General features: G+C 40.1%; 1 protein-coding gene across 1 annotated transcript in view; it reads left to right on the top strand.

The window, feature by feature from the left end:
- Positions 1-14,912, top strand: part of LOC109932442 (kinase non-catalytic C-lobe domain-containing protein 1) — a 176,718-nt gene that overhangs the window by 80,579 nt on the left and 81,227 nt on the right. The window contains exons 4-7 of the mRNA XM_048609238.1: positions 363-509; positions 8,163-8,280; positions 8,665-9,824; positions 13,309-13,423. Of these exons, the coding sequence (XP_048465195.1) occupies positions 363-509; positions 8,163-8,280; positions 8,665-9,824; positions 13,309-13,423 (1,540 nt within the window). The remainder of the gene's footprint in view (positions 1-362; positions 510-8,162; positions 8,281-8,664; positions 9,825-13,308; positions 13,424-14,912) is intronic.

Raw genomic sequence — 14,912 nt, 5'->3', positions numbered from 1 at the left:
TTAGATTTTGTGCTCATGTAATACAATCGTTCAATACATTAACACAGTTTATTGTTTGGGCTAGTTGTAATTAATAATATAGTTCTTTAATAAGTTACCCAGAAAACATAATTTCTAGTTTTTTAAAGTGCCTATCGTATCCATTGCTACTTGATTTCTAATGAAATTACTTTTTAAAAAAGAACGTATTGTTCAGCAATAAATGTAACATTAACCTGAAACAATGTCATTTACTTTTGCTGAGATAACAGCTGGAACGTTGTGAGAGTTACATTAAATAGTGTATATATTTTAATGTACCAGGATATTCAACAAATATTGTAACACTGTAACTTTTCTATGCATGTTCTTAATATTTTCAGGCTCACGTCTATTCTTTGGGGGCTACGCTAGCTGCTGCAGCTGAGTATGTGATAGAGCCAGAGTTAGAACCAAACCTCAGCCAAGAACTAAGAAGCCTTCTCGATCAAATGCAGCAGGAGAAGCCCGAAGACAGACCAGATATCGAGGTACAATTTTGAAATTCTTGGTGGAATTTATGTGTGAGTTTTTTCTCCTCCATAAATGTAGACCCCTGTGGTGTGTGTGTGTATATATATATATATATATATATAGAATCATAGAATCCCTACATAAAAGTTTTGAAGAACCCCTTGAAAATGAAATTTCTGGATTATGCATGTAAAGATCAGCAGGGTATCTGAAAAAAGCTGGAAATTTGTGGGCCACGTACGAAAGGTCCCAAAGTGGGAATAGTCTGGGAATGGGGTCTTTAACTTTAAAGAAATAAGGGTGGTTTGGTTAGCCTGAAAACTATGTTTCTTGCCCCAAATCCGCCTCTAACCATCCACTTCCAGCTTTACCTGAGGCTGTAAAGTGAGCAATCAACCTGCTAAAGATTTAATAATGAGAAGCCTTATGGGCATTCTGTTCACAGTTTTCTTTAAAAAACTATGGGCTTCTAGCCTCCAGCAGTTTCATTGAGACAAGAAACTTGGCGGATTCAGGAGGCAAGACTTTTAACCCCAAACTTCTGGACTTAAGTATCTGCTTGTCTAAGAAATCTCCAAGGCTCCCCGGGGATGAACAGTTGACTCAGTCATCCACCGTCCCCAACCTCCATCCCCTCCACCCACTACCTCCACCGAATAGCACCACACCTGAAAAATTCACTCCCTCCACCATTGATACATTCAGGCAGCCAGTGTACACCGTTTACAAGATGCACTGCAGCATTTCACCAAGGTTCCTTTGATGGCATCTTCCAAATCCAGAACCCATGTAAATCGACCAGGATGGCCAATGGACGGTAATACCACAAGCTGACAATCCCTCCAAGTCACTCACCATCCTGACTTGAAACTATATCATTGTCCTTCAGTGATGCTGGGTATAAGTCCTGGAATTTGCTTCTTAACAGTACGAGGGATGTACTTGCACCACATGGACTACAGCAAATCAAGAAAGTGGCTCACCACTGATTTTTAGCATGGGATGTGGCTGTGACTGGCTGGGGCAGCATTTATTGCCCATCCCTAATTGCCCTTGAGAAGGTGGTGATAAGTTGCCTTCCTGAACGTTTGTGGTCTATGAAATGTAGGTAGCTGTTAGGGAGGGAATTCCAAATTTTGATCCAGCAACACTGAAGGAACAGTGAATTATTTCCAAGTCAGTATGGTAAGTGGTGTGATGATACTATGACGAAGAGATATGTTTAATCTTTTTTTTAATGAAGAAAAGTTGAGACACAGGTGAAGAGCAGTCTACACAAGCCAATAAAGTAAACAGCTTATGAGGCCTTGTTTGTTTTTAAAGTTGAAGCAATAGAAGCAGCCTGATGGGTGGGGTCAAGTTCCCACAGAACCAAGATTTTTGGTTTTAGCTTTCTGCAGTTGCTAGAGTCTTGAAGCTGGATCTGGAAGCTCTTATTATTCTCTCTGTTACAGCTAAAAGCTGGGGTTCTCTTCCTGCTGCTACAATTGCATATGAGACAATCTGTTTTCCTGAATTTGCCTTTGCAAGTGTGTGTTCATGGGATGTTACTCAACTGGAACTTTTAATTAGTAGTACTTATCATGTGTATGTATGTGTGTATATATGCAGTTAAGCCAATTCTTTTGTTTTTATTTTGTCTGTATTTTAATTATAGTGTACGAATAAAGTGTGTTTTGTTTCAAGCCTGGTAGTTTGACCAACTTAATTGCATCTGAACACAATACCTTACACTCACCTTTAAAAGAAGAAAGAGTTAGGATCTGGACTATTTTCATGATATATTTTGTGGGGGGTTTCATCTTGTCCATATCAATGGCTAAATGGGGAATTTGCAGGAGGTGGTGTTCCGATATATCTGCTGCTCTTGTCCTTCCGGATGGAAGTGGTTGTGGGTTTGGAAGGTACTATTGGAGGAGACTCTGAGTTATTGCTGTGTATTTTGTGCAGCAGTGGTGGAGGGAGTGAATGTCCATGTATTTGGTACCAATCAAATGGGTTGTTGTGTCCTGGATGGTGCTAAGCTATTTGAGTGTTGTCGAGATTGTGCTCATCCAGGCAAGTGAGAAGTATTCCATCACACTCCTGACTTGTGCCTTGTAGATAGTGGACAGTCTTTGGAGAGCTGGAGGTGAGTTAATTGATGCAGGATTTCTAGCATCTGTTCTTATAGTTACAGCATTGATATGGTTGGTCCATTTTATCTTTTGGTCAATGGTAATCCCCAGGATGTTGATAGTTGGGATTCACGATGGTAATGTGATTGAATCCCAAATGACAATGGTTAAAGTTTTAGCAAAGATTTGTAGCTCGGGATGTGGGTTAGGTTGTTGACTTGATCGCCAAGCTGGCTTGTTTTCATTCAGATGTTTCATCATCATGCTAGGTAACATCATCAGTGAGGCCTCCGATGAAGCGATGTTGTTCTACTCTGCTTGGAATTTATACTGTCCGGTCCATTATAGTGAATAGTGTCATTTCCGGTTTTATTCTGTATGTGTTTGTATATGGGGTCCAATTCTATATGTTTGTTGATTGCATTACAGGTTGAGAACCATGTCTCTATTCCTGTGCAAGTCTATGTTTGGCTTGGGCTACTATATTTACGTTGTTCCATAACATGCAGAGCCAGTGCAATTTAGAAAGTACCATGCAATGACTGACATAAACATTACATCGGACAGACAGGAAGGAAACTAGCCATCAGAATACATGAACATCAGCTGACAGCAAAACGACACGACAAACTTTCCTGAATGTCAGTACATTTGGACAATGAAGGCCATCAGTTTAACTGGGACAATGTAACCATAGTAGCCCAAACCAACATAGGCATGCACGGGAATTCCTAGAGGCATGGTTCTCAACCCGTAATGCAATCAATAAACATATAGAATTGGACCCATATACAAACACATATAGATGAAAACCAGAAATGACACAACTTACCATAACGGACTGGACAGTATAAATTCCAAGCGGAGTAGAACAACATCACTTCATCAGAGGCCTCACTGATGATGTTACTTAGCATGATGATAAAACATCTGAATGAAAACAAGCCTACTTGGCGAACAAGTCAACAACCTCATGGACAATCGTTAAATTCTATTTTGTAGGAGATAGCCATTGTCTGGCAGTAGTGTTGCCTAAATGCTAGTTGCCACATGTCAGCCCAGACTTGGATATTGTCCAGATCTTGTTGTGTTTGAACATGGATGGCTTCAGTATCTCAGGAGATTCAAATGGTGCTAAACTTTGTGCAATCAGTGAACAACTCCACATTTGACATTGTGATGGAGGGAAGGTCATTGCTGAAGCAGTGAAGGATGATTAGGCTTAGAACACTACCCTGAGGAACTCCTGTAGAGATGTCCTGCAGCTGAAATGACTGACCTATGACAAAAATGACATCTTCCTGTGTGCCAGGTGTGATTCCAACCAGCAGAGAGCTTTTTCCCCAATTCTCATTGACTTCAGTTTTGCTCAGGCTCCTTGATGTCATGTTCTGTCAAAATTTTCATTTGATTTGATTGAATGTTCACATATATCAAGATACAGTGAAAGGTGTTGTTTTGTGTTCTCTACAGGCAGATCATACCATACAAAGCGCATCAGGATAGCAGAACAGAGTGCAGAATACAGTGTTACAGCCACAGAGAAGGTGCAGAAAGAGAGATCAACATTAACATTCGAGAATCTGATAACAGCAGAAAAGAAGCTGTTCTTGAGTCTATTCATATGTGTCTTCAAGCTTTTACATCATCTACCCTGCAGAGGAAGGTGGAAGATAGTATAACTGGAGTGGGAGGGGTCTTTGATTATGTTTGTTGCTTTCCTGAGGCAGCGGGAAGTACAAGTGGAGTCAGTGGATGGAATATTGGTTTGTGTGATGGACTGGGCTGTGTTCAGGACTCTGTAGGTTTCTTACGGCCTTGGGAAAAGCAGTTGCCATACCATGCTGTGATATATCCAGATAGGATGCTTTCTACGGAGCATCTATAAAAATTGGTAAGGATATGAAATGATGTCAGAAGGCAGTCTCTCACATTTGCCATCTGGAGTATAGCACTCAGCTGTAATGAGGTTGGGAGCAGAGGGATCCTGGTGGAATCCAAACTGAGTGTCACTGAGCAGGTTAGTGGTGTTCAAACTGAAGCTTGATTCATGAGCTGAGGAGGAAGTGGCAGTACAGGACATGGAATCAGTGTGAGGACTCCGAGGATAACTCCTTCCCAACTGTATACAATTGTGCTGTCACCTCTGCTTGGCCTGTCCTGTCAGTGGGACAAGACATACCTCGACATGGTGATTGAGTTGTCTGTAAGGTACAGTTCCGTGAGTGTGATGATGTCAGGCTGTTTCTTGACTAGTCTGATACAGCTGTCCCAATTTTGGCATTAAATCTTTACCTCACTACCTCCCACTCCTATTTCAAAGCCTTCACAAGCCTTCATCCTCACCACACCGTCCATTCTTGGCCCACACTCTGTGGATTGGGTGGGTGGGAGCAAGGGAGGGAAGATGTTGCACGCAGTCGTGGGAGCGACGTGCCATGAGCCACAATGGGAATGTTCTGCAGTGTCACAGATGGAGTGATATAGCAGATGAAAGATGCTGGCACTTAGCCTAGGAAAACGGAGAAGGTCATTGACCTTGCGGCGTTACTGGGCACTTCTCCAGATCATCAACACCGCACTGACCTGGGTGGAAATCTGGGACCAGGCTGGCAGAGTCTTGTGTCATGGTCAACATTCCCTCTAAACTGCGCAGGTGGTGCGTGTGCAGCCACTCCAATGTTCTATGATCAGCGCCAGCTCGCCGATTGCTATATTGACTTCTGGTTCTGGAAGTCGCTGCCAAACATAGAACTTGGGGGCCTGCGCTGCCAGAAAGAAGGTGAGAGGGAATACCAGTTGTTGCCCGCTGGCCCTGGGGAAAGAGGACGCAAAGGCATGGATTTTTCTGTGTCAAATGTTGTGAGGCATGCAGGGTAGCTCCAGACTGACAGTGCCTAATGTGGTGCACAACTGGAATGCAGGGATGTCCTGGCAGTGATGAGTACCTCTGCCCACGGTGAATGGACGAATGCAACAAGAGGGCTACCATAGGGGCAAGATGCATAGTTAATGAGGCGAGTTTGGTAAGCTAGCGTGAGAAAACTCACTGGGAGATAAAGCCTGTATGAAACTGATGAAACGGTATTAAACACTTCGCTAATTTCCAGTAAACTTGAGCCCTACGTGTTAAATTCCAGCAATTGTGCGAGGAGTCTGGCAAGTCCTATCCCAATGTCAGGGTATCTTGCTGCATGTTTATACACCTGCCAGCAGCTCTGAGATTTAACCTGGTCCAATCCATGAGCAAGGTTCCTGTCCATGCTCATAGTCTTTTAATGTTAGTTTTTGTTGCACCCTGTAATAAAAGTCTGTGCTTCACAAAAAGGCCTGCAAGTAGATTAGAGAGGTGCCATGATGGTCATGAGGAGCTGGCAAATGTTAGATGCCAACAGGTCAGACAAGGAGTGTGTGTGGCTGATGGCCTTGCATTGTATCTGAGATGCTGAGCATCATTGAGGGTTCTTACAGGTAGCAGTGAGCTGAAGTCACCAGATATCCCCTGTGACTTCCATGTTGAGTTTGTTTGGTGCATTTAGTCATATAGGAATCTGAAAATGAATGAGACAAATTAGGGTGTTAATAAGGTGTTTAACAAGCTATAGACCCTTTCACTGGTAGATCATTGCTGCAAACATGAAACCCACCTTGCTGCTTGGCAAAAGTATAAGGAACATAAGAACTAGGAGCAGGAGTAGGCAGTTCAGCCCCTTGAACCTGCTCTGCCAATTGATATGATCATGACTAAGCTCATCTCGGCCTCATCTCTACTTTTCTGCCTGTTCTCCATAATCCTTCAACCCATTACTAATTAAAAATCTCCCTGTCTCCTCTGTAAATTTACTCAATGTCCCATGATCCACTGCACTCTGGAGAAGTGAATTCCACAGATTCACGACCCCTTGAGAGAAGTAAGTTCTCTTCATCAGTTTTAAATCTGCTCGGCTTTATCCTAAAATTATTATAGATTGTCGCATAAGAAAAATCATCCTCCTTACGTCTATTTTGTCAATCCCCTTTAGCATCTAATGTTCCTCAATAAGATCTCCTCTGATTCTTCTAAACTCCAGTGTATAGGCCTAACTTGCTCAATGTCTCTTTATAAAACAAGCTCCTCATCTCTGGAATCGATCTAGTGAACCTCCTCTGAACTGCCTCCAATACAACTACATCCCTCCTCAAGTAAGGGGACCAAAATTGTTTGCACTACTTCAGATGCAGTCTCACTAATGCATTGTACAGTTGCAACAATGCTTTCGTACTTTTATACTCTGTTCCTTTAGCAATAGATGCCAAAGTTCCATTTGCCTTCCTTATTACTTGCTGTACCTGCGTACTAGTGTTCGGCGATTCATGCATGAGGACACCCAGATCCCTCTGCAGTAAGGCACTCTGAAGCTTCTCTCCAGTTAGATAATAAGCTACCTTTCTAACCCTCTGACCAAAATGGATAACCTCACACCTTCCATGTTAACCTTTGCCAAATTTTGTCCCAATGACCTAATATTTATATATATATATATATTTTATACATATATATATTTCTTTAGTATATTATTTTTAAAGTTTTTATTTCTTCATTGCAACTTACTTTCCCGTCTATTTTAGAGTCATCTGCAAATTTGGCTTTAGCACTTTCTATTTCTTTTTCCAAGTCATTAATGTAGTTTGGAAATAGTTGAGGCCTAAGGACTGAACCCTGCAGCACCCCAATAATTACATTTTGCCAACCAGAAAAAGATGTATTCATCTCGGCTCTCTGCTTTCCATCGGTTAGCCAATCCCTATCCAAGCTACCAACCTGACCTTAATGTGATCTTACCTTGTCTAAAAGAGGTAGTGAGTTGTGCCCATTGTCGGGATCGGCCTTATTGGATTTTTTGTCACAAGTCTTACTATAATGTCACTGTGTCCCCTATGCGATCCCAGCCATTCAAGCCTTAAACAGAAGTGGCACCTAAGATTATGGTCACTTTTTCCACATGGAGGAAAAGACACTTTTACTACATCCCAACAATATGGTTTTATACACTAGTTTTTATATTTGAACTTGAAAAGATTGGCAATTTTTGGCCCCTGCCCTGGTTTTGTATCTAACGGAAGCTGAGTTGAGCCTGTCTAACTTTACTTACTTTAGACTTTGGGGAAAGAGGAAACTTTCATTTTGTCACTCTACATGTTAAAAGCAGAATCTGCTGGTAACACGATAGTATGTTAATCTTAAGTCTTTTGAGCACCTAGTTGCTTCTAGAAAAAACATTTGCAAAGTAGCCTAATAATATGTATCATAAAAACAGAAATTGCTGGTGAAACTCAGCAACTCTGGCAGCATCTGTGGAGAGAAATCAGAGTTAACGTTTCAAGTTGGAGAATGACCAAACTCAAAACGTTAACTGTGCTTTCTCCCCTCAGATGTGCCAAACCTGCTGAGTTTCTCCAGCAGTTTCTGTTTGTTTGTTCAGATCTCCAGCATCCATAATTCTATGTTTTATTACAATGATACGTATTAAAATAGAAGTTCTAATAACTTTATCCACTTATTTGCATTTGCAGTGTATTGTCACCATGTGTGAAGAAAAACTAAAATGCTTATCCTCAGATAGCATTTGCCGTAATCTCTCTGCCATAGGTCGAAGAGTACTTTCAATTGAATCTGTCGGTGCTTTCCAAGGTAGGTGACAGATAATTATTTTCCTGGCCACAAGAATTTTCAGATGTTTTCCGAACTTAGAAAATATTGCCAAGCTTCCCACTTCCAAAGCAAGTGAAAATGACAACAAGTCTAGAGGATTAGTCACCAGAAAGATTTTAAATTGTGAACTTCGGTGGAAAAAAGATCAGGAGTGGTGAAAAATCAATTGTTCATTTGGGACATCTGTGTTCTTGGATCTTGACTTTGAATAATTTCACTCTCTAGATGTCTCATTCAGTGAGATTGAATTATTATTATAGATTTATTCTTTTGTCTATTGTGGAGTAACTTACACATGCTTCCTATTTATTTTAAATGGGACTTGGTATCTAACTGATCTGCATTTTCAAAATCTTTATGTAGATGGATGTGAAGAGACCTGTAATGAGAAAAAGCGCCAGGAAGGTGTAGGTCATGAGCTGCAAACAAGTGAAAGAAACCCAGCAGATGGTTCATCGAGCACTGAAGACCTGCCGTATGACGTAAACATGCGAAACATTGGAACAGTGGAGGTTATTTGCAAGACTGAGAAATGTATGCATGACATAGGTCCAGATTCAACCGTTGAAGGTGATCAGCTTATCCAGCAAGGTTCAGATGACATGAGTTCAGAATTGTGCGAGAGATGGGAACCAGCGCTCGTTGTGCATCCTGCAGTGGTAACTGCCGAAATGAATACCAAAGGATGTGAGGCGGACAGGATTTCATCTGTTCCTCAAAAACGATCAACAGCTAGGAAAAGAATGCTACCGAAACTACCGACAGAGTTGGTGGGCAGTTCTCAGCACCTTCATCAATCTAAAGTGGAGCTTGGCAGATCTGTCACATCTAATCATTCTCCAGTTTCATTTTCTGACATTACTGCAGATTCTTTGTCTTCAGTAGGCTCTGTCAAAATACTGAATGTTACAGACTGTCCTCAGAAGATACATTTGAGAACTAAGGATACTGATGTTAATTTCATTCCAAAGAGCAGTCTTCCATCAGAAAGGTTAAATGTGGACAATTCAAGTGACAGGACTCAGAAAGTCTCCAATATAGCAGCAATGAATAAGAGTTCGCCCAAGAGTTGTAACTTAGTTTTTGATGAAAGCAAAGAACGCTCATTAAAATCTCCCTTCACATTCGGGAAAATGTCTTCCACTAAAAGTCTCAAAGCTAAAATCTCAGCGTTATCATTTACTTCAGCAAGTGTGAGCAGCCAAATGGATTCTCTTGCTTCCAGTGGACTGCTACTAGGCACAAGGGCTGCATTTGGAGACTGCAGTTATAAGGCACCAAGAACTGAAGCAAGTGATTTGCCTTGCATGGATAGTAATCTTTTAGACACTGAAAGAACTGTCAGCCGTACTCAGAGAAATAATTTCAAACAAAGCCGCTCCCAAACTGTGAATGATTTATCAATAAATAATACCCTGCTATTTAGCAATGTCATTCAACTTTCTCAAGAGGATAATTGTGAGCAGACATCTCCGATCAGAGCTGCTGAAAATGATCCTGCAGAATTTCACTTTGATAAACAGGTATGAGAGCTTTTATGGGGCAGGTTGTACTGTGGTTATTAAGTGCAATGTTTTGTGTGCATTCCTAAATAATATAAGACTTGTTTCTTGACACCCATCTCCTTGAAGCCGTTGCTTTTAATCTCATTATTCCATATAATAACCATGTGTCTTTTGCAAAGCATTATGAATCATTTCCTCTACATTTAATAAGACTAAAGTAAATACATTTTTTTGAGTTCAGGATAAAGGCTAACTTGAATTGCTCTGTAAAATAGTAGAAAATTCATCACTTTAGCATTTTGCAGTTTTGCTTAGTTGCAAAATATACAAGTTTATAATGTGTGGTGAACTGCTACTGAAGGTAGATTCTTGATTAAGTGATATTAGTTTTTTGACATTCTCAGACGCACTAAAATAATTTCTCTCAAATTTAAATCATATTTAGCTTCAGTTTAGCATTATATTAATTTGTGAATTTTTGGTTACTGGAGTACAAAATTCTCGTCTTCCTCTCAGCACTGTATTGTGGATGAGAAACCTTCTCCTTGAATTATGTTTCTCCCATGGGATCTTCCTTTAATTGTGCATTTTGGCAAGTGAAAAGGTCAATAACCACGACCCTGCTGACATCCAAGTTTCTATTAATGCCTAACTACAAATGGGCTGCGAAGAATTTCTTAACAACAGCTATGTTGTTCACGATTTTCTCTCATTTTGAAGAGGCACCCAGCCTTCACTCAAATAAGACCATAACAAATAAGAACAGGAGTAGGCCGTTCAGCCTTTTGAGCCTATTCTGCCATTCAATAGGATCATTGCTGATCTGACATTCCTCACATCCACTTTCCTGCCTTTTCCCCTTATCCCTTGATTCTCTGACTGATCAACAGTCTCTCTCAGCCTTCAATATACACAAGGATTGTGCCTCCACAGCTCTCTGCGGCGAGGAGCTCCAAAGATTCTCAACCCACTGAGAAAAGAAATTCCTCCACATCTCAGTCGAAAACTGGCACCCCATTTATTCTGAGACTCTGCCCTCCGTCCTAGACTCTCCCATGAGGAGAAACATTCTCTCAGCATTTACCCTGCCAAACTCCTTAAGAATCCCTCACGTTTAAATGAGATCACCCCTCATTCTTCTAAATTCCAGTGAGTAGTATCCAGACCTGTTTAGCCTTTGCTCATAAGACAATCCCTCCATACCAGGAATCATCCTAATAAACTTTCTCTGAACTGCCACCGATGAAATAATATATTTCTTTAAATAAGGGGACCAAAACTATTCACATGCTCCAGATGCGGTCTCACCAGCACCTTGTACAATTGCAGTAAGACTTCACTACTGTTATACTCCAAACCCCCTAAAATGAGGGCCAGTATTTTACTAACATTCCTAATTACTTGCTGCACCTGTCTGCTAGCTTTCTGTGTTTTGTGCACAAGTACCCCAAGTTGCTTTCTAACTCAAAGAAGAATAACCAGGCTTGGAGGTTCCCAAGTCATGAATTGAGGGCGCAGATTTGCATTCTACCATTGTGTAGTACTTTTTGCTAGGCATCCAGCTTACTGTTTTATCTACTTAAAACATTTTTCCTTTTGAGTTTTCATTCAGTGATAGAAATGAAAGTTGTGTTGAGCTCACATAAGTGATTCAGTTTATTGTGAGTTAGCATTGTTATGAAAATTTTTGCAAAAGGACAAAACTCTAACTGCATAATTTAATTTTGTCCAGTGGAAACCATCAATATATCAAATAATCCCTCAAGGGAAAGTGATAAGAATATTTGGAATAGTTACTCCTGAAGGAGATTAATAACTGGCACTAAATGAGTTTCTCCCCATTCTCTCACTTTGATTTAGCTTGGTTCTTGTTATTTTCTGCTGATTACTACATTTGTTCTATGTCCCAAGTGATAGTTGTCCTGTTAGAAATACCAAGTCTTTGATCTCAAAACCAATGATCATTTTTATCATTGTGTATTCTATTCCAAAATGAAAAATGTCATGAACATTTTATTTCTGTCCAAGAAGAATTTAACAATCTCTCCTTAACATTACACAGTACTATCTTCATTGAATACAGCACCATCTTCATCGTAGGGTTACCATTGATCAGAAACTTATCCTGTACAACCATATAATAATTGTAGCTACAAGAATAGGTCAGAACAGAGGCTGGGAATTCTAAGTGTAATATTTTGCCTCCTGACCTGAAGCCTTTCTACCATCTGCAAGGTGTCAGTCAGGGATGTTAGCAAATTTTCCTCATTTGTCGATATGAGCGCAGCTCCAACAACACTCAAGGAGGTTCTGGATCTCTCTTCCTAACAGCACCATGGGTGAACTGACACTATTGAAATGGCAGCAATTTAAGAAGACAGCCTTTCTTTCCCGCTACTAAGGATACATAACAAATACTAGCCTGTTTGTAATGTGCATGAATGAAACTTTTCAGAATCTTAAAGAACATTTTTTGGCAAAGAAGCTATCATTAATTTTCATAGAATCCCTACAGTGCAGAAGGAGGACATTTGGACCATTGCGTCTACATTGACCCTTTGAAGAGCATTCCATCCTATCTCTGTAATTGCACATTAACCATGGGTAATCCCCCTAACCTGCACATTCCTGGATACTGTGGGCAATTTGCCATGGCTAATCCACCTAAACTGTACATCCCTGGACACTATGGACAATTTAGCATGGCCAATCCACCTAATCTGCATGTCTTTGGACTGTGAGAGGAAACCAGAGCACCCAACAGAAACCCATGGGGAGAATGTGCAAATTCCATACTGACAGTCACCCCATGTTGGAATTGAACCTGGGTTCTGTAAAGCAGCAGTGCTAATCACTGAACCATCGTGCATTGTTCAAAATTCACCATCTTGAAACAATCTAACCTGTAAATTCAAAATTAAAATAATTTTTTGAAAATCAGAGTTTTTGCTGAATAATTCTGAAAGTATTTCTCTGGAAAAAACTGCTTATTGGAAACTGAGGATTGTCCTGATGGAAGCACAACGTTACTAAACCTGTTCTTTGCCTTTTGTGTGAGCATGCAATGCTTGTGATGAAGTGGAGAGCAGAATGATGCATGATTTTTATTTTTCTTGAGGTGTAAATCTTTGAAATGGAGAATTACCCGAATCATCTACTTGTGCTCTATACAATTCCACTAGTTTTCCCACATACATCATCAAACTTCTGTATGTAATTGTCATTTACAACATTACCACCTCAAAGAGGTACATTTTCTCACAAATGGATTGTCCTACCATTCCTCTGTCACAGCACAGTTTAAGTACACTACTAGCAGATTGATGAGAATAAGCTAATGATTATCTATTAATGGCATCCAGCTTTAGGCTTTATCTGTCAGTTTTGCTAGAACAGTTTCATCCTTTCATTTAATACTCATGATCCTGTCATGTAACTTGCTTGTATGCTTGCATTAACAGAGATAACTGATTCCGATTTGTCCCTCCCATTCCTACAACAGTACATTTCATTAGAGGAGCTACTGGCTGAGGATGATAGACCCTTGAAAGATCATGAATTGTGGGCTCTATGTCATGAATGTTTGATCAGTCTGCAATTCTGCAAAGATTATCCAGGTATTGTGCTACAAGGCTTGTTTAGTTTTCTTATCAGTATTATTAAAATTGTACATATTTGTTTTCTTTTTCATTTATGTTGGGGAGCTGCAGAGAAAATGTTAAACTATAAATATTATCAGTTAATATCCGCTGCATCGTGTAATTTAATTTTTAAGAACACCCTACTTCCCATAAGTCTAATTCATTACTGTGTTTACATTCATCAGTCACTATTGCACCGTTCATCTTTGCTCAGATTCAGTGGTAAACATTGCTGATGTCTTAAAAGACACAAATTAATATCTTCCAAAAGTAATATGAAACTACAAACATATTGTTGAAAGTGATCGAAGTTGATTGTTATACCCTGGAAAGTGTTAAGGGCCAGAGCCTCAAGTCCATTTCCTAATCTGTGCTGAGTTAGCTGATCTCAGGCAAGTCAGCAATAGCAAGCTCTCACTAACCACGTTTTCACTTATTGAAGAAAAGTCAGATGTTGTTTCCATACCCAATTTCTGTACAAACAATCATTGAGTGCTTATCTGTAGATATGAAGTGATGTCATTGAGAAACTAGAACCCTGATTTCCATTAAATCTGAAAAGTCTACTGAAATCCATAGACTCACACAGGAAAAAGACCCCTGTTGTAAGAAATATTGGGGATCTCCTTGCACCTGCATCAATGTTTTGCGGAATATATAGGGAAACAATTAAGTTTTCCACTTTGTCAGGAAGAATGGAAAAGCAGCATGACATTTAAGTGGAAAGACATTGAAGAACTGTGAGGTACAGAGGAATCTGGGTGTCCTAGGACATGAATCACAAAATGTTAGTAAAGGCAAGTACTGAGGAAAGCAAATGGAATGTTGTCATTTATTACATATAAACATGTAAGGAAGGTAATATACAAGTCGGGATATTTTACCAGATTGTACAGGGTGCTGGTAAGGTACTAGAGTTCTGTATGAAGTTTTGATGTCTTTATTTAAGAAATTTATTTAATTGCATTAGAAGCAGTTTAGAGAAGGTTCGCTTAACAATCTCCTGAGATGGGGAGGTTATCCTATGAGGAAATGATATGAAGAATGAGAGGTGATTTTACTTAAACAAAGAAGATCCTGAGGCAACTTAACAGGGTGAAAGCTGAAAGGATGTTTCCCCTTGCAGAGGAGAGCAGAATTAAATGACACAGTTTAAAAATAAGGAGGAAATGAAGCATCATTTTTTTTCTGGCAGGTACATGAATCTGTGGCACTCCCTTCCCTGGAAAACAGTGGTGTCAGGGTCATTGAATATAGTTAAGGCAAAAGTAGATAGGTTAAAGAGTCATAGAGATATACAGCATGGAAACAGACCCTTCGGTCCAACTCGTCCATGTCATACAGATATCCCAAATAAATCTAGTCCCATTTGCCAGCATTTGGCCCATATCCCTCTAAAACCATCCTATTCACATACCTAGATAGTAGGAACTGCCAATGCTGGAGAATCTGAGATAACACGGTG

The sequence above is a fragment of the Rhincodon typus genome, chromosome 20 (genome assembly GCF_021869965.1).
Source record: "Rhincodon typus isolate 14 chromosome 20, sRhiTyp1.1, whole genome shotgun sequence".
Classification (NCBI taxonomy): Eukaryota; Metazoa; Chordata; class Chondrichthyes; order Orectolobiformes; family Rhincodontidae; genus Rhincodon; species Rhincodon typus.
Note: the sequence above shows the minus strand (reverse complement) of the source record. Positions and strands in the feature narration are given on the sequence as shown.